Source organism: Podarcis bocagei, assembly GCF_964188305.1.
Source record: "Podarcis bocagei genome assembly, chromosome: 1".
NCBI classification, from domain to species: domain Eukaryota; kingdom Metazoa; phylum Chordata; class Lepidosauria; order Squamata; family Lacertidae; genus Podarcis; species Podarcis bocagei.
Genome location: NC_138125.1, coordinates 121,466,353 through 121,484,110, shown reverse-complemented (window position 1 = coordinate 121,484,110; position 17,758 = coordinate 121,466,353). Strand labels below are relative to the sequence as shown.

Sequence of the window (17,758 nt, the reverse complement as noted above, 5' to 3'; positions counted from 1 at the left end):
ATTCCATAGCAGGGCAGATCTATGTAAACGACATTAGACTAGTCCATTCTCAGCTCAGTAACAAATGTGTGTGTACCTGTGGCAGTTTACTTTGTTTGAATCTTTGAAAGCTAGAAGAAATAATGGATATTCACATGGCAGCGTCATGGAAGCAAATCCCATTGAACTCAACAGAGCCTGCTTCTGAGTAGACATATTTAGGATTGTACCGCACATCATTTCTTGTATACGCAATTTAGATTGGCAGACTGCAAAGTGAGAGTCACAGCAATATAGGTGACGGGCTCTGGCAGTTTGAGCGGACAAAACCAGTGGTGGGTCCAACGATCAAGAAGGCAGTTTCTACACATGCTGTAGAGGGAAGTGAGGGGCAGATGGGGCTTGTCAACTTGGGAAGGATATATTTGGGAGAAGAAAAAGCTAGACAAACCCAGAGTGGAGTCCCTAAGATGGTTGGATGGCGCCTTGCACACCTCCTTCCGGCAACTCCTGCAGCCAAGCTGGTGCCAAACGTATTGCTGTCCTTTCCTTTGGACCACATCAGCAAGGCTGAGAGGGGGGGTCTTTTTGTATGGGCAGCCCAGGACCTCCATACCCACTGCCCAGTCTTGCACCCCAGGGAGTCACTTTGGTGCTGCTAACACATCAGTTTGACTTCACCCCTGAAGGTGAACTCCATTGTCTCTCAAGACAGACAGGCGCCAACCAATTATTGGAGGACATTTTTCCTGTGCTGTATGAACCTAGATGAACCACATCTGTTGTGCATGTAGAGGTGCTGTTTCCTGTAACCAAAAGCCTTGTGCGAAACGGACCTTTGCCTCTGTTGCCACCTGTGCTTTTATGCCAGCACTTGAGCCGAAGTTATTTTCCTGCAAAAACCAATACAAACTGCTCTTCTTCTAAGCATAAAGGCTGCACGTATTAAGGCAGACTGACAGACAGGACCGATTGACTCCACAGGAAATTGAACACTAAGAGTTACTGTGACCTGTGGAGATGGCACCTATGGTTAGGAGCATTTACTGGATAAAAATTTGCCAGCAAGAAGAGAATGCTAACCGTTCTGAGCATACGTACCAGCAAAATGTATGTTGCATGCTGGAAAACACAGCAGCTTTGCGCCTTCTGTTGCTTACTTTATCCCCTTGAGGTTGGGAAGGAAAGACCAATATGACAATGGGGAAATATAATGTCTCGAAATCTCTAGGTTTAAAACCATTCACCTTAATAGACTGGGGGAGAACCTCTCTCCTTAATTTTCCATTCCAGTCCAGATTCCCAGTACTCTAAGAATTATTAGACAAGAGCTTGAAACAAGGTCTCAAACTGATTTTCGGTTCGTGAAAGGAGAAACTGTAAATTCTGAACTAAACAAGCTCATCCGTTGCAAAGATCTTGATTTTCTTCATTGAAAATGAACAGCAACCCATGCACTGTGGATGAAGCAGCAGCAATACAACACTTCCTTTAGAAACAGGGCTGTATTATATTTTGAACGATCAGACATGTTCCCTTGCCTTTCTCCCTGTCAAATGCAAACTAATGGGAAGGGCAGAGAATAAGGGCAGAATATACAGCAGCCTACAATGTTTCTTTAAATGGTTCCTTTTCTGCCGATCTTTTTGGTGTTTCCATTCTTGCTTTTAGAAACCACTGCAACAGCAGAGGTTTGGGGACCTTTTAGGAAGCTTTCATTTTCTCGCCTCTTAACCACATAATAGGAATAAAATTAGAGCGCCGTACTTGCTGGACCAAAACCGAGGAAAGGGGAACTTGCTCTTGTATTCTTTGAACCCGTGTAGGTCTATTTTCTATAATGTTCGGCGGTGAATCGCTCTTAAGTGCTTGCCCATTCACGAGTGTATGTTTTTCGTGGCAAAGGTTGCTAGATTGCAGGAGTACTCATCTCAGGAGGGACTCGCGATTCACCGTCACCTTATTTTGACACTAAAGAAGGAAATTTGTATCAAGCAAAGGGAATAATAGGGGAAGCGTATTAACGGTGTAACAAATATAAAAGGAAAAGGAGAGACTAGAACAATAATAACAATAATAACAACAATAATAATAGGAAAGTAAGAGTTTTACCTTGTAAGAGGAGACTGGCCTATCAGTTAATGTTTGTCGGTGGATCCCTGAAATACAATGACTGGTACTCAGACTAGCAGAAACTGGAGCAATGCGCAGTGGTAAACTCAGAAGACATGCAGAAGGTACCAGTGCTTGAAAACACACACAACTGAAGAATGTCCCTACTGTAGATTGTTCACTGGCTTTGCAAAGAGAGCAAAACATCAGTTCTGCACTATTCAGAGAACTGTGAGTAGGTGTGAGGACTTCTTCCAGACAGGGGCCTTATATTGCAAATAGGTTGTTCAAATCTGTTTTTTTCTATGTGCACATTTGACACACTCGCTTCCAAACATTGCTGCGTTTCCTCAGTCATGGATATTCATTGCTTATTCTGCTACTTCCCATCCACAACACCGGGCAGAGCTTGATGCTGTGTATCCAGATGTTGATTTTTTTGTCTCTCCCCTCAGTCACTCTCCTTACTACCTCCCACTGCCCTTTTCTGTTCTGGGCATGCATGCAGGTATTTCTGTCCTTTTTTTAAAAAAACAACAAACCCAGATCCTAAGAAGAGTGCAAGAGCACATTTTACCAGTCCTAACCTGGGTGAGACTTAACAGAGCAATGGGGCACCAACACATCCACAACACTGTTGTGCACACTGACTGGAGGAAAGGTGGCTGGTTGGAGCAGGCAGATCATTGCACTAGCCTCACAGTGCCTGGGTCCAGATGTCAGGCGGCGGAGGAACCAACCCCCACAGCAAGCTGTCAAGAACGGACAAGACAAGGAAAAGTTCTTATCATCTGCTTTTATTCAATATTCACACAGAGAGGCTGGGGAATGCAGCCTCTCAGAATAATGGTGTTGCCCTGAGTGAATCTCCACTCCCTCCGTCTCTTCCAATTCTTCATGAGTCATCGCTACAGGTGCTGCTATTTGCCCTCTGCCTTTGAGCTCTTTGCTCTCCTACTTTCAATGCCCGCCAGGTTCTGGGAAATGGGAAGTCTGGATTGCTTTCTAAAGACACCAAGTCCATCAGCTGTCGCTCCCCTGGTGCTTCTTCTTCTTTTTCCTCCTCTTCCTCTCCCATTATCTCCCAGCTTTTCCCCTCATCTGCCTCTGAGCTGTGGTCTCCCTCAAACCCCTGCTGTAATTCTGAACTGTCTCCTTCTTCTCTGGAAGGGTCAGTCTGGGGAGGTAGTCTCCACCATTCCTCTTCTGCTCAGTCCCTGACAACAGATCAGGCCTGATCCTGTCATGTGATGGCAGGGAGTAGAGTCGTAGCTACTGGGGGGGGGGGCAGAGCTAGACATGGTCTTTTGCCCCAAGTGAAGCCTCCAGAAGGGCGCCATTGAGACTTGCAGCCTATGTGTGTACGCAAATGTGCATTGGGTGTGTGCCAAACTAGGTCTTTGACCCAGATGAAATATAGCCTAGTTTTGCCCCTGGCAGTGGGACTAGTTCAGGATTCAGCAGATCCTGGACTTGCCCAACACCTTCCTTGGAATGCCCCATTCCAGGGCTTTTGGCTGCTGCTGTTAACCTTAGTTCTTCTAGTTGGAATATACTGTATATGCACATATTTACCCCAACTAGTAGATATATTCATTTACTAAGTTTCTAGTCCCTCAGTATATGGAGGTTAATTATTTATTTCATAAAAATTATACACTGCTCGATTGTTTAAAAAACCCTCAAACACGGTAGTAAAAAGAAAATGAATCCAGGAGTCTTGCTGCTCTTTCAGTTCTGCAGCAGCTTGTTTTTAATGGTCTTAAAACAAATCTGTATCTACAGATTTATGGAGCAATAGACAGAAATGCAGACAGTTTTTCTTCCTGAGGGCAGTGAGCATCACAAAACAGGGTGATGGTGCATACTTTTGCCCCCTATGGCAAAATTTGCAGATCTGGCATTGATTGTATTCCTTGGATGAGCATTGTCAGTAAAGCTATGAAAGCTGTCAGAAAGAGTGACAGTAGTTGAGGATATCTATACAACTGACACGGAGATTATGGTGTCAGGTTGCACAACTCCAACCAGCAGAAATATAAAATGGCCCTGAAAATGCCTTCATATATCCTGCTGTCAACCTGCTTTTAAGCAATGTGAGTTGTCTCCGAACATTACAAATGATAGTTAGCCATTCACTCATGTTTCCCTGATAAATACTGGCAATATGAGAAGGAGCAGCCTCTTTAAGGTCTGAGATATTCTATAAATTGTACAAAATAACTAACTACATAACAGCCTCTATTGTTTACACAGATGCACTGTTCAAACTCTCATCTGATGAGAGATAAGAGAAAAATTCAAAAGTTTGATTATTTTCCTAAGACAAAGCTGCAATCAATGTAATGAAGCTAAAAGAAAAAAAGGAAACTGGAGCAATTGCGGGGGAAAGGGCAACTGGCCTGCTCAAGTTCCTAATAATTTATACTAAGTATATTGGAAAAGGGGATTGGGGTTGGACAATATTTGGCCCTCTAGGTGTTGCTAGACACGGACTCCCATCATTCCCTGACCACTGGCCATGATGACTGCAGATGTTGGGCGTCTGAACAATTTCTGAGGGGCCACAAGTTCCCTATATCAAGAGTGAAGAAAGACCAGCTCTACGTTCAGCTTCAAAGAAGTGCAAACGTCTTGTGTCCAGAGGAGGAAATGGGTCCGAAGACTGAAGAGTTTGCAGCATGGGCAGTTATGGCAGTGCCTTTGTACCTTCTGTAAAACGTCCAGCCAAAGGCAGAGACAGCAGACAATGTCAAAGTGCTGTTTCTGTCCTTATGGAGAAGGGGCTCCCAGAAATGAACAGCAGCGCCTCACCCTGCTGGTGGTTTTTGTTTGTTGTTTTGTTTTCTTAGAATGGGTGTCGGGCGAGGAGACAGCACATGCTACTGCAACATTAATTGGCGCACACGCATCAGATCCATAGCTGTCAACGTTTCCCTTTTTTAAAGGGAAATTCCCTTATTCCGAATAGGATTCCTCGCAAGAAAAGGGGAAAAGTTGACAGCTATGATCAGATCTCGGGGCCAAAAGCAAACGCAACCGACCACGCCCAGCAGAACTACTGTGTTCTTTTGTTGCCCGTTACTTGGGAGTCACACAGCTTGAATTCAGCGCGATTTACTTCCGAGTGGGTGGGTCACGTCGTCCGGATTAGATTTCGGGCAACCTGTGCTATGAAAAAAACAGCAGAAACCCCTATCAGGACCAACACCCGCTGAGTAAATTGCATTTGGCAAGCGCTGCACAATGTAAGGATGCGCCGCACTTTCAGCCGGCGGACCAGATGGAGAGCAAGCAACGGGTTCACTTTCGGCTTCCTTCGTGCAACCCAAGCGCGGAAAGCGGACTGCAATTCCCATTTCGCCCCGGGACAACTCATGGCAGTTCCCAGAATGCACCGCTCTTCCGCCTTTTACAAGAGGCTGAAAGCTTTTGAGAGCAGGCAAGCGGGCGGTAACGAGGCTTGGCCGCATGGCATGCTGGGATTTGTAGTCCTTACCCTCCCCATAACCAACGCTATATTTGAGAGATGTCAGCAAGTGGCTGACTGATTCCTTCGCTCCATTAAAAACAAAAACACCCCACAGTGGAGCAACTTAGTCTCGGGCCCCCAGACAAACCGCCCTTCCGCCCGTTTGAAGGTTTACGTACGTACGTCACCCGCGTTTCTCGCCGCGCGCATGCGCAAGGGACGGCGGCTGCTGCTCTGTCCAGTCTCCTCGCCTCATTTCGGCGCATGCGCGTCTCGTCAGGTGATGCTGAGCTGTCTCCGGCGGGGCTTTGCTTTGGGTCTCAACCTCCTTATTGGGAGCCGCTGCCGTCTCGCCCCTTCCCCGCCGCCCTTTTGTGAAGGAGCATCTCGGAGCAAAGCCGGCGGCGGCAATTTGAGCGGAGGAAAAGCCCCCGGTGACAGGTCAGCGCGGCCTTCGAGACCGCCGGCGGGGTGAGCCCCACCCGCTTCCTCCAGGGGGGGGGAGAGAGAAAGACCCTGGGCGGCTTCGGAGCGGTGTGGCCTCAGGAGTAACGGTCAGCCTGTGACCGTTGAGGGCGCGAGGGGAGGGGGGGGCGCGCGCGGAGAGGAGGAGGAGGGGTGGAGCCGCGGGGGGGGGCGACGCCCCGGAGGCGCGCCTCTCCCCCTGCCCCGCCCGCGCGTTGTCGCCGCCGCTTTCCTCTCAGAGCGGCGCTTGCTTGCTTGGCCTTCGGTTTGCTTCGCTTGTATCTCCGGGCGCTTTTGCTTCCCGTGTTGGCAGCAGAGAAAGTGTCTTACCGTGATTATGGGGGGGGGGGGGAAATGTCATACCGTCTTGAAAGACCTACACTGGCTCCCAGGACGTTTCCGAGCACAATTCAAAGTGTTGGTGCTGAGCTTTAAAGCCCTAAACGGCCTCGGTCCAGTATAGATATAGATGTAAGACCTATTGCAGTCGTTAAGAGTCGTCAACAGGCTCATCTCAGCTATCTGCCAATCTCCCATTCCCACCACCCTTCTGAGTAATACCCCTCCCCACCTTCTCACTATATAGAAGGATCTGGCAACTTCTGTCTCAGTGTATCTGAAGAAGTGTGCATGCACACCAAAGCTCATACCAAGAACTAACTTAGTTGGTCTTTAAGGTGCTACTGGAAGGAATTTTTTTATTTTGACTATGGCAGACCAACACGGCTACCTATCTGCAACTGGAACCATGGAAGGCACCACATTGAGCCGCATGAAATGGAAGTCCATCAACCTCACCACTTCTGTTTCAGTGTATCTGAAGAAGTGTGCATGCACACGAAAGCTCATACCAAGAACTGACTTAGCTGGTCTTTAAGGTGCTACTGGAAGGAATTTTTTTATTCGGTCCAGTATACTTGAAGTAGTGTCTCCACCCCCATCATTCTGCCCAGACACTGAGGTCCAGCGCTGAGGGCCTTCTGGCAGTTCCCTCGCTGCGAGAAGCCAAGTTACAGGGAACCAGGCAGAGGGCCTTCTCGGTAGTGGCGCCCGCCCTGTGGAACACCCTCCCACCAGATGTCAAAGAGAACTACTACCAGACTTTTAGAAGACATCTGAAGGCAACCCTGTTTAGGAAAGCTTTTAATGTTTAACAGACTATTGTATTTTAGTGTTTTGTTGGAAGCCGCCCAGAGTGGCTGGGGAAACCCAGCCAGATGGGCGGGGTATAAATAATAAATTATTATTATTATTGTTATACTGGAATTACTTTTTAAGACCCGGTTACTCACCGGGGCAAGACGGTTTGAGCATATCACACTGGTCTTAGTCCATAGCTGTCAACTTTGCCCTTTTCTTGTGAGGAATCCTATTTGGAATAAGGGAATTTCTCTTTTTAAAAAAGAGAAACGTTGACAGCTATGCAATTAGTCAGCTACCAATTAGTTTCCGGGCCCAATTCAAAGTGCTGGTTTTGACCTATAGAGCCTTCAACGGCTCAGGACTGCAATACCTCAAGGACCTCCTCTTCCCATATGAACCCACCTGGACCCTGAGATCATCTTCTGAGGGCCTCATTTGTGTGCCTCATCCACAAGAGGTCCTAAGGGTTGCAACACGAGAAAGGGTCCTTTCCATAGTGGCTCCTCATCTGTGGAATTGCTCTCCCCAAATAGGTTCACCTGGCACCTTCATTATAAACCTTTAGGCGCCAGGCAAAAACGTTCCTTTTCCACCAGATCTTGGGTTGATTGACATTCAATGCCCTTTAAAAATGTGTTGGGGGCGTTACTGGGTTGTTGTATTTAGTTTTCATTATGTATTTTGTGTTTTTGTATTGTGATTTTATCCTGTGAACCACCCCAAGACCTGCGGGTATAGGGCGGTACAGTGGTACCTCGGGTTAAGTACTTAATTCGTTCCGGAGGTCCGTTCTTAACCTGAAACTGTTCTTAACCTGAAGCATCACTTTAGCTAATGGGGCCTCCCGCTGCTGCCGCGCCACCGGAGCACAATTTCTGTTCTCATCCTGAAGCAAAGTTCTTAACCCGAGGTACTATTTATGGGTTAGCGGAGTCTGTAACCTGAAGCGTATGTAACCTGAAGCGTATGTAACCTGAGGTACCACTGTATATAGATAATAATAATAGCAATAGTAATAGTAGTAATAGTAATAATAATATTCTTCTGATGCCCCCATTTCCTGCGGCAGCTTTTCCCACACCTTTTAAGCCTCCAGTTCTAGGCCAAGGCCAAGTTTATGCCCACCAGCATGGATGTTCTTTCCATCAATTAGGGCAGATACCCAACTCCAACTAGACTAGAGTTGTTCACTTTTGCAGAAATAGAACCGGTAGGATCCAAGAGGTACTTTGTTGCTATTGCTGCCCTCTGCCCATTAAATGTTTACAGCAGTCTCAACATTGTCACTGACTTTGGGGTGACGGTGCAGCTTTGTACTGCATAAGTCTTCTGTAGGCCAGAACCTGCCTCAGCTTCTGCCATAAAATCCTCTTAAGGTGCCCCCCCCATTACTCTTCATAGGTTTTTGCCCACTTAACAGGGCTGCCCCTCTGAAAAGCTGACAACACATTTTAGGTAGGGGCACAAGCTTGGTCAGAGCCCACTTCAGCCAGTTACAGCTTTGCAATGGAAATGGGCTATAATTAGGGCTGGGGAAAGGCATTTTGGCACCTGAGGAGGACCCTAGAATGGTGCCTCCTTCCCTGCCAGAGAAGAAGGCATCAAGGATGATTTAAAACAGGAAGAAAGATTGGCAATAGGATGTGCTGCCCGGGTGAGTGGTTGCCTCACCTTGCCTAATGGCTGGGCCAGCCCTGATTCTAATGCTCTGTGGAAGCACCTGTGTCTGGGAAACCTGCGGCCGTCCAGATGTTGTTAGACTGCAGCTCCTGTAATCTCTTAACTGCTGACCAGGCAGATTGGGGCTGATGGGTGTTGAAGTTCCTGCGTTGCAAGGGGTTGGACTAGATGACTCTTGGGGTCCCTTCCAACTCTACAGTTGTATGTTTCAGGGGGGCACAGGCTTCCCACCTTTGCTTTAACGTGATTCAAGCATTGCTTGCCTGAGTGTCATTGTTTGGGCATGTCTTAATTTAGCATAGGATTAGTTTGCAAGGTCCTGTGCAGAGTTATGGTAGGAGTGGTCCCTTTCTTGAAAGTAAGCAGAATTTGCTTCTGAGTAAGCATGCACTGGAATAGTCAATGTCTGGCAGGTTGCTGTGCTTTTTATGAAATGATGGAAACACACCAGAGGCAGTCCTAGTGGCATTATTGTTTGTCTCTGCCACTGAAAAAAGAAAGAAAGGTTACATAACTGGATTAGTTTAACCTCAAAATTGTTTAAAGTATTAACATTCATAATAGAACTTTTCAGGAGTACAAGAGTGACTTTTGCATCCATTCGTTCATTTCCAGCTAATACTGTACTCTGTAATCCTCTAAGAAGCTCTTAAAAACTTTATTTTATTTTAATTTATATTTTTTTAAAATCACAAGTTCCAAAGGCATGTCACAGCATTACAATATACAGTTATAAAAAATGAGTAAATGTGTTCCAATCAAAACCAGAATAATATAGAATCAACAAAACAAACTAACTCTCAAAGGCCAGGGTAAATAGGTGTTTTCAGCAGGAAACGAGAATGCCAGATGTACCTCTGTGAAACATCTTGAAACAGGAGGTTTGATATATTCAATGAATGTACATTAATTTTACTTGCTGCCCCTTCAGAATTAAATTCTGATTTTAATGTGTACATGCACTAACTTGTGGCATACAACTTTTATTTAATCCAATTTAGGAGTTTCTTAACTGAACAGGGACTGTTATCTCTCTCAAAATTATTATTTGGAAAAATTCTGCCCAGCAGGTATTAGCTGTCTTCCTGCTCCCTGTATTTATGTACTTATGCCAACTGTATTTAGGCAGTTGGAATTTTCCTCTCCTATGCTGCCTTTGATTGTTTTGGATATAGGAGTATCGGCAGAGTTTGGTTTGCATTTCTCAGTTGCAAACAAACAAATACAGCCTGTTTGAAAAGGATGTACTGCATTATAACCACCTTTATTTCGCTTTTAGCAGAAAGCTTAGACCAGGGGTGGCTAACCTTTCCACCATCTCTGACCATTGGCGATGCTAGCTGAGGATTTCTGAAATTTGAGTCCAGAAATGTACTGAGGGCCATAGGTTTCCCATCCCCTGTTCTAGTCTTTGGAATGCAATAATGCAAAAATTGAGTCTAATTTTGGTACATAATATATGTCTTCCAAGGGAGGCTAAGGTTTTTCATATGAGCATACATTTATTCTAGGGAATTTATTTATGATAGATTTGCATAAGGGCCTTTCATTTATGTATATATAATTCTTCATGTAATCTTTATTTTGTCGACAGGATTCTAATCATGTCTGATAAAAGTGAGCTGAAGGCTGAGCTGGAGCGTAAGAAACAACGCTTGGCCCAAATCAGAGAGGAGAAGAAGAGAAAAGAGGAAGAGCGAAAGAAAAAGGAAGTAAGAACTTTTCAAATTACATCTGTGAGATGATTGTATCCCAGCTTAATATATTGAGATAAATAAACAAAGGAGCTTTATGCACCTGCTTCACTCCTCCCTACATGTGAGGAGGCCAAGGTTTTGTTTAAGCTCACAGAAGCACATACATATAATGCTAAATTGTGGTTTAGCATTTGTGTGATCCAAGCATGTGTGTTACATGCTAAAAAAATCATTGGAAATAGCTTCATTCTTTTAACTGGATATTCATTAAAATGTACGTTATCTGATGACTATATCTGTGGTGGATGAAAGATGACAGCTATGTGGCACGTTGGGTGAGGTAGAAGCTATCTGCACCTGTACTGTCATCATGAAGCTTGGCTTTGTACTCCAAGCATAGTCTTACTTCTGTCCTGTTCATAGACTGCTCCAGTAGCAGCTTAGTTTAGTAGTATGAGAACACTACTCTTCCATCGGCTCAGCTAGAAAGTGATTTCCTGGCATGGCTCATCTTCCTGTAAGGGAAGGTTTTTCTCTAGCGGCATTACCAAAGGCAGTTCATTTATTCTTTGAGGCATTTTAATGCTGTGGTATGCTTGTGCAAGGGCATATGCATTCTGAAGTATTAAGATTGTAAAAAGAAACAAAAAACTGTCCAGCATTCTGCTCTGGGATGGCTCAGTCAGTAGAGCCTGAGACACTTAATATCAGGGTTGTGGGTTTGAGGCCCATGTTGGGTAAAAGATTCTTGCATTAGACTAGATGATTCTTGCAGTCCCTGCCAACTCTACAATTCTATGATACTCTTATTTTTGGTATTCCTCTGGCATGCCAATATTGGGTGTGTGTGGAGTAATTGGACCCTATGGTAATGATTTAGCAATACTGGAAAAATAAAAAAAATGCATATTTAAACCACTCTAATTAGTGTTGTACTGTTTTTGGAATGTTGGTGTACAAGCACAGGAAAACAGTTCAAACTGGAAATATTTTGTTAAGACCCTAAGATGAGGACAGTATCTCTCAGTCAAATTTGCCGCACAGGGTTCTTTAGAAAGGAAGGAGAGTGACGTATGCCACTTTGAGGCCCATGGAGAAAAGTTACCTTATATATGTAATAAATAAAAAGAAGAATGCAGTGCCATTTTAGTACTTTCTTGATCTTTACCCAGTTACTTTGCAGTCTTCATATACAGTGGTGCCTCGCAAGACGAAAAGAATCCGTTCCGCGATTCTCGTCGTCTAGCGATTTTTTCGTCTTGCGAAGCAAGCCCATTGATTAGCGCTACAGCGGTCTAGCGGCTTTCCGTGATCAGCTGTTAAGCGGGTTTTTCAGCGGAACAGCTGATAGGCGGCTTAGGAAAAGGGGGGGGAGCGAAAAAAACCCGCGGGGACGCGCAAGATTTTTTCGTCTTGCGAAGCAACCCCATAGGGCAATTCATTTTGCGAAGCGCCTCCAAAACGGAAAACCCTTTCGTCTAGCGGGTTTTCCGTCTTGCGAGGCGTTCGTCTTGCGGGGCACCACTGTACTGGGAAATTGGAAGTTGGTACAAACACTGCCTTAAGTGCACAATTGGCAGAGATGATGTGTAGGTTTTTCACAAGCAGCTGGTATGAAGCTTGGCTCTATTTCAGCAAAGCATTTAAGACCTGCTGAAGTTAAGCTTTGAAGAACCAACAATCTTGAATGTAACTTCTGTGTAGCTGAACTGTACAGTTGTCAGATATCTCAGAGCACTATGTGATTGAACAATCCAGATATGTCAATTAGAAGCTAATTTTTTTCTCAGTACAATGCAAGACTATGGTTACAGAAAAGTAGCTGGTTGTTTTCTAATGGTTCAGTTTGATACAACTCACTTTTTGATAAATATATAATATCACGGATCTTTGAATTTGCATAAATCTCTGGAATGCAAAGGCTAACATCAATATCTTTAAAGTATTCACTAATGTTAAATGCCATAGCTGGCGACTAGGATTGAGACCATTTAGATGAGCTTTTTCTTGTAGATTTGGCATTAAAAAAGAAACAAACAACATCCAGAAATCACAGAGTGGGGGTGGATTTTTTAAAAAAATATTGGCAGTTTTATATTTACTCATTAACATGGAAATCATATTTTTTCACACCTGCCACAGACTTGGTTGATATTTTCATTGAGCTATACCCTCTTGCCATTGACTGATTTTAGGGTAGACCCTTAGGCCATTTGTTGGTCTTCGGGAACTTGCTACAGTAATAAGCTTAAGTTCCTACCCCTATCCACATTTGCCTTGCTCTGTGTTGTGACCAAGAAATGGCTAGAGCTGGCATAATTCTTCCTCACTGACTTTATCAGTGAAATATAAATGCAGTTAATATTACCTGTATCCCATTTCTATGAAATGAAGTAATTTTTCTTTTAAAACCTTTTCCTTGCACATAAAACAAGTGGTATGTGAAAGTATGCACTGTCACATAACTTGTTATTTTTTTAAAAAATATATAGACTGATCAGAAGAAAGAAGCTCTTCCTGTACAAGATGAGTCTGACCTTGAAAAGAAGAGACGGGAAGCTGAAGCCTTGCTTCAGAGCATGGGTTTAACGCCAGATGCTCCTATGGGTAAGAGTTATAAAGAAAATTTACCATGAATATCTCTCACCACCACCTTAGTGGTACTTGTATTCGCATGAAAGTTGTTACTCACATATGCATGTATCTGTTGTATGTTCATTATTGCCACAGCTTTTCTTGTGATGCTTCTCGTAACTTATTGCTTATATCTGATTTTAAATATGTCCATACACAGATAAGTATAATTTGATCATTTATTGTTACAATATTTGGAGCATAATCCCAGAGCTTTAAAATTGTCCTATAAAACTCAATGCTAAAGTATCTGAGATATGAAAGTAATATGAAGGCATCCAAAGCTGGATTTGTTTAATTTATTCACACTATATTTCTAAAATATAAAAAATGTAATGTATGGATTGGGTGCAGGGTTCCCCAGAGAGGCTTCCTCTGGGAGAATGGTGGCGGTAGCTTTTTTTTGTCCATTTCTCCCTTTGCCCAGTACCCTCCCATGACACTTCCCATGATGTTCCGGAGGGTCTCCTGGCCTGGCAGAACAGTTCTGCTGGGTGAAATTGGAGGAAATTGCCACTTTCCTTCCTCTTATGGGAGTATCCCATGAGTGGAGTTCTGCTTGTGGGAATTCAAGATTCAAGCCAACGTTTCTGTTATTAAAGTACCCTTTAAAAAAGTGTTCAAGCAGGATGTCTTAAACTATCTGCGGATTTAGCAAGTAGAAACAGGAATATCTTCCTAAACTGAACATATATTTGTAGTTAATATTACAGATGACATAATGCTTAAAGGAGAGTATTTTCAAAGTACTTCTAGTAATTTTCCTTTTAAGTTGCTAAAACTTTTAATGATTTCTTTTAAGCTATCTGTAGGCATATAAAAAGGAGACGATAACTCTGCCACAAGGGGGCATTGCAACATTGCAAAAGATTAGATAAAAAGCCTACCCTGTATAGATATGATACTTTTTCAGTTCTTCTCTTGGAATAGGGCAGCTTCCTAACCAGTACAAAATAAATATTTTGTCCGCATGTACGTACCTTCCTTCGGCATCAAACACTGAGAGCCAGTATTTCCCAAACACAACATCCATCCTTTTGCCTTGTCGGCAAACGAAAAGGCGCCTCTTCTGTGGCCCAGGTGGGTTGGTGATCCTTAAGGGCTGCATACTCTGGCAGAAGATTGTGAGGGGCCCAGTATCCCCTTGTCCTTGATCCTCCTGCAGTCTTCGATCCACCACTCCGTCAGTGAACATCAGGAGGGAGAGGGATGAATTAGCATTTAGAATGGCATGTGACCCATAGGACACCCACGTGCCGCACTCATCTGCTTTGGTGATGTAATTCTTGGGCAGCAGTCCATAGCACCCTGTCACAAGCGAAGTGCCATAAATCCAGCCTGCGCTGGTGGTGACCTGCTCCACAGGAGACATGAAGTCCCTTGGGACAAGCTCCAGCTCATCATCGTTCTGCGGTGTATGGGTAGATCACCTGGAGGGTCTCATGATTGGCAAATCTAAGATCCTAGGAGAATATTGCAGCCATCCAGTCGCAGCCCAGCTTGACATCTATGCTCTGAGCTAACTTCTCGAGCATTGGCAAGGGACTGGCTTGGAAGTGATGGGCCAGTGTGGAGCTACTTCTTGTGGGGTTCCACGTGAACATCGGCTTTAGAAGTGGCTTCCATAGCAAAGTCTGCAGCAAATTTATTGAGGACCTCGGTGCTGTCCTCCTTGACAGCGTGATTCCTTGGATGTGATTCCTTGACTCCTTGGATGTGAGGGCGATCTGGCTGCGACATAAACATTTTTAGTGCAGTAGTATAACTGAGGCAGCCTCCTTTTGTTTATGTCTACTTTTCAAGCTAATGTACACTGGTACCTCGGGTTACATACGCTTCAGGTTACATACGCTTCAGGTTACACGCTCCACTAACCCTGAAATAGTGCTTCAGGTTAAGAACTTTGCTTCAGGATAAGAACAGAAATCGGGCTCCGGCGGCGCAGCCGCAGGAGGAGGCCCCATTAGTTAAAGCGGTGTTTCAGGTTAAGAACAGTTTCAGGTTAAGAACGGACCTCCAGAACGAATTAAGTACTTAACCCGAGGTACCACTGTATTTCCAAATACCAAATAGCCTTTAACACTGCTGATGGGAATATTTTGAAAAGGAAAAGACACTAGTAGAACTTTGTAGCCATACTTTTATCAAATATAACTTCATTGGCGCTTTTGTTAGAAACTGCTTCCAAAATTTAAGGGCTGGTGGTGCAGGAAGGACCTTAATCTTTGGTGCTCCTGTGAAGATTATAATATTTGGCACTGGATCGTAACTGACCATACCATTTTATTAACAGGAGTAAGTCCTATTTTGTTCAGTTGGGCTTAGTCACCAGTTTTGTTATGCTTAGGTCATTTTGATTTAATGTTTGAATTGGCAAACTCTCCTTGTTGTTCAAAAAACGATGAGCTAATTTTATTATTATTTATAAATTTTATTAATCGGCTACTAATTCAGCTTAAGTAGAGTATGTTCAGTTTTGCTTCATTAACAGACCAGTTCTAATTGTATTTATGAGGTAAATAGTAATAGGCTTCTTAGGAGGTAGGACAGATTAAACCACTTCAGACTATAGGTGAGTGATCACATTTTAAAAATACTTCCCAATCATTAAAGGGAAAGACATGCAGATGGCAAGCACCCACACTGTGGAGTGGTCTGAACAGCAGGGAAATTCTTGCATAGGGGAGCATTTAAAATTCATGGGTTGTGCCCAAGTTGTTCTGTTCAGGCAAGGAATTTCACTTGTGCAGTAGAAGACTCCCTCCACAAAATAATCGGCTTTAGGGGTCCAACTTTCTGGAGCAGACTTGGGAGCGTGAGGTGCATGTGGGGAGAGGAGTTGGAAGAGAATTTTTGTTGTACAAGTGGAAGTCGTTGTGTGAATGTGATAACATTTTTGGGCACAACTCCATGTTTCCGATCTGTTGTCTGCAGTGGTTTAAAATCTATTCTACCACTCTCTACTCTAGCTCAGGTCTCACTGAATTGGAAGCTATTTGCTTCCTAATCAATATTACATGTAAACTACCGTATTTTTCACTCTATAGGACGCACTTTCCCCCCTCCAAAAATGAAGGGGAAATGTGTTTGCGTCCTATGCAGCGAATGCAGGCTTTCGCTGAAGCCTGGAGAGCGAGATGGGTCGGTGCGCACCGACCCCCCTCTCTCTCCAGGCTTCAGGAAGCTATCAGCAAGCCTTGGGAGCCTGGCAGGAGTTCCCGCCGGGCTCCCAAGGCTTGCGGACAGCAGCCTGCATCCCGAAGCCCAGGGAGCGCTGCACAGCGCGCCCTGGGCTTCGGTCAGATATCCGCAAGCCTTGGGAGCCTGCGGGAGTTGCCGCCAGGCTCCCAAGGCTTGCGAATATCAGCCTCCAAACCCGACCTGGTTTGGAGGCTGGCGGTGGGGAAAGCAGCACTTCTCCCCACCACCAGCCCCACAAGCTTGGGGGACAGCGGGGAGGTGGAGCGCCGCCTTCCTGCTGTTCCCCGACCTGGTCTTTGGGGCTGGCGGTGGGTGAAAGCAGTGCCCCCCCGCCAGCCCCAAAGAGCAGGTCGAAAGGAACCCAAAGCCTCCGGAGCCCAGCGGAAACTCCCGCTAGGCTCCGGAGGCTTCGGCTGAACGCACCTTGAACGCACAGAACGCACCTTGTTTTAGAGGGGGAAAACAAGATTCCCCCCCCCTGTTTCCCCCCTCCTATGGTCTGGTGCGTCCTATGGTCCGGTGCGTCCAATAGAGCGAAAAATATGGTACTTTATTGGAGGAAATACTATAGTTTCCTCTAATAGAAAAAGGCACCTACAATATTTGAAGGTTCTAAACCAGAGCTTTCGAAACCTTTCATGTTGATGACACACTTTTTAGACATGCATCATTTCATGACACAGTAATTCAGTTTTACTAGCAAACAGGAAGTTAAACTAACCACTTTCCAGCTGCCCTGGAAGGAGTGTGGGGAGCTTTTGCGCGACACACCTACACATACTGTCGCAACATACAGTTTGGAAAGCTCTGTTCTAAACCATCATACTGTTTAACAACCAATAGATGGCAGTAGCAACTAGTTAAAAACATAACAAAGAACTTGATTCAGCATGCCCCTCTTAGAATAATCAAATAATGGGTTGTGTCTGTCTCCAGGACTAAGTGTTAGTGCATATTCTTTTAAAATAACATGAAAATAGCAGTTTATTAAAAAACAATGTTTTGATTTTACTAGTCCTATAGAAGGATTAATGTGTTTTATTAAAAATACTTTTCCATTTCCAAAGCTTATATTTTCATATTTTGAAGACACTGAGCAGTGACGAGTAGCAAGGCATATGATTTTTAATATAGTGCTGTAGGATAAGACATTCTGTCCTTCCCCTTTCTGAAAATATTTCTTATAATCAGCAATTATATCTGCAATTGGAACACTTTTAATTCCTTTGTATAATTCAAATAAGAAATCTGTATATCAGTTCAACTGCATCAGCATAATGTTTATTGATTGACTGGCTTTTGAGTTTCCCTTTCCCAATCAGAACTGCCTGAGATTTACCATGTGGGTTATGGAAGATGGGGAAAAACTTTATTT

General features: G+C 44.3%; 1 protein-coding gene and 1 long non-coding RNA gene across 7 annotated transcripts in view; one reads left to right on the top strand and one right to left on the bottom strand.

The window, feature by feature from the left end:
• Positions 1–1,465: 1,465 nt before the first annotated feature.
• On the bottom strand, positions 1,466–5,777 carry LOC308582194. Of its 2 annotated transcripts, none has more exons than XR_014005545.1 (2): positions 5,743–5,777; positions 1,466–1,950 (listed from the first exon to the last, which is right to left on the bottom strand). It is a non-coding gene; the product is annotated as an uncharacterized lncRNA (long non-coding RNA). The 2 variants fall into 2 exon arrangements; XR_014005546.1 differs by having other exon boundaries at positions 5,747–5,777.
• A 15-nt stretch (positions 5,778–5,792) lies between these two features.
• Positions 5,793–17,758, top strand: part of DYNC1I2 (dynein cytoplasmic 1 intermediate chain 2) — a 38,493-nt gene continuing 26,527 nt past the window's right edge. The window contains exons 1-3 of one of the 5 annotated variants that reach the window (XM_081167289.1): positions 5,793–6,034; positions 10,446–10,563; positions 13,041–13,155. In XM_081167289.1, coding sequence (XP_081023415.1) covers positions 5,847–6,034; positions 10,446–10,563; positions 13,041–13,155 — 421 coding nt within the window. In that variant the 5' untranslated portion in view covers positions 5,793–5,846. Of the gene's footprint in view, positions 6,035–6,093; positions 6,118–10,445; positions 10,564–13,040; positions 13,156–17,758 lie in introns of those variants that run through there. The other 4 variants (XM_081167291.1, XM_081167290.1, XM_081167292.1 and 1 more) reach the window with 4 other exon arrangements.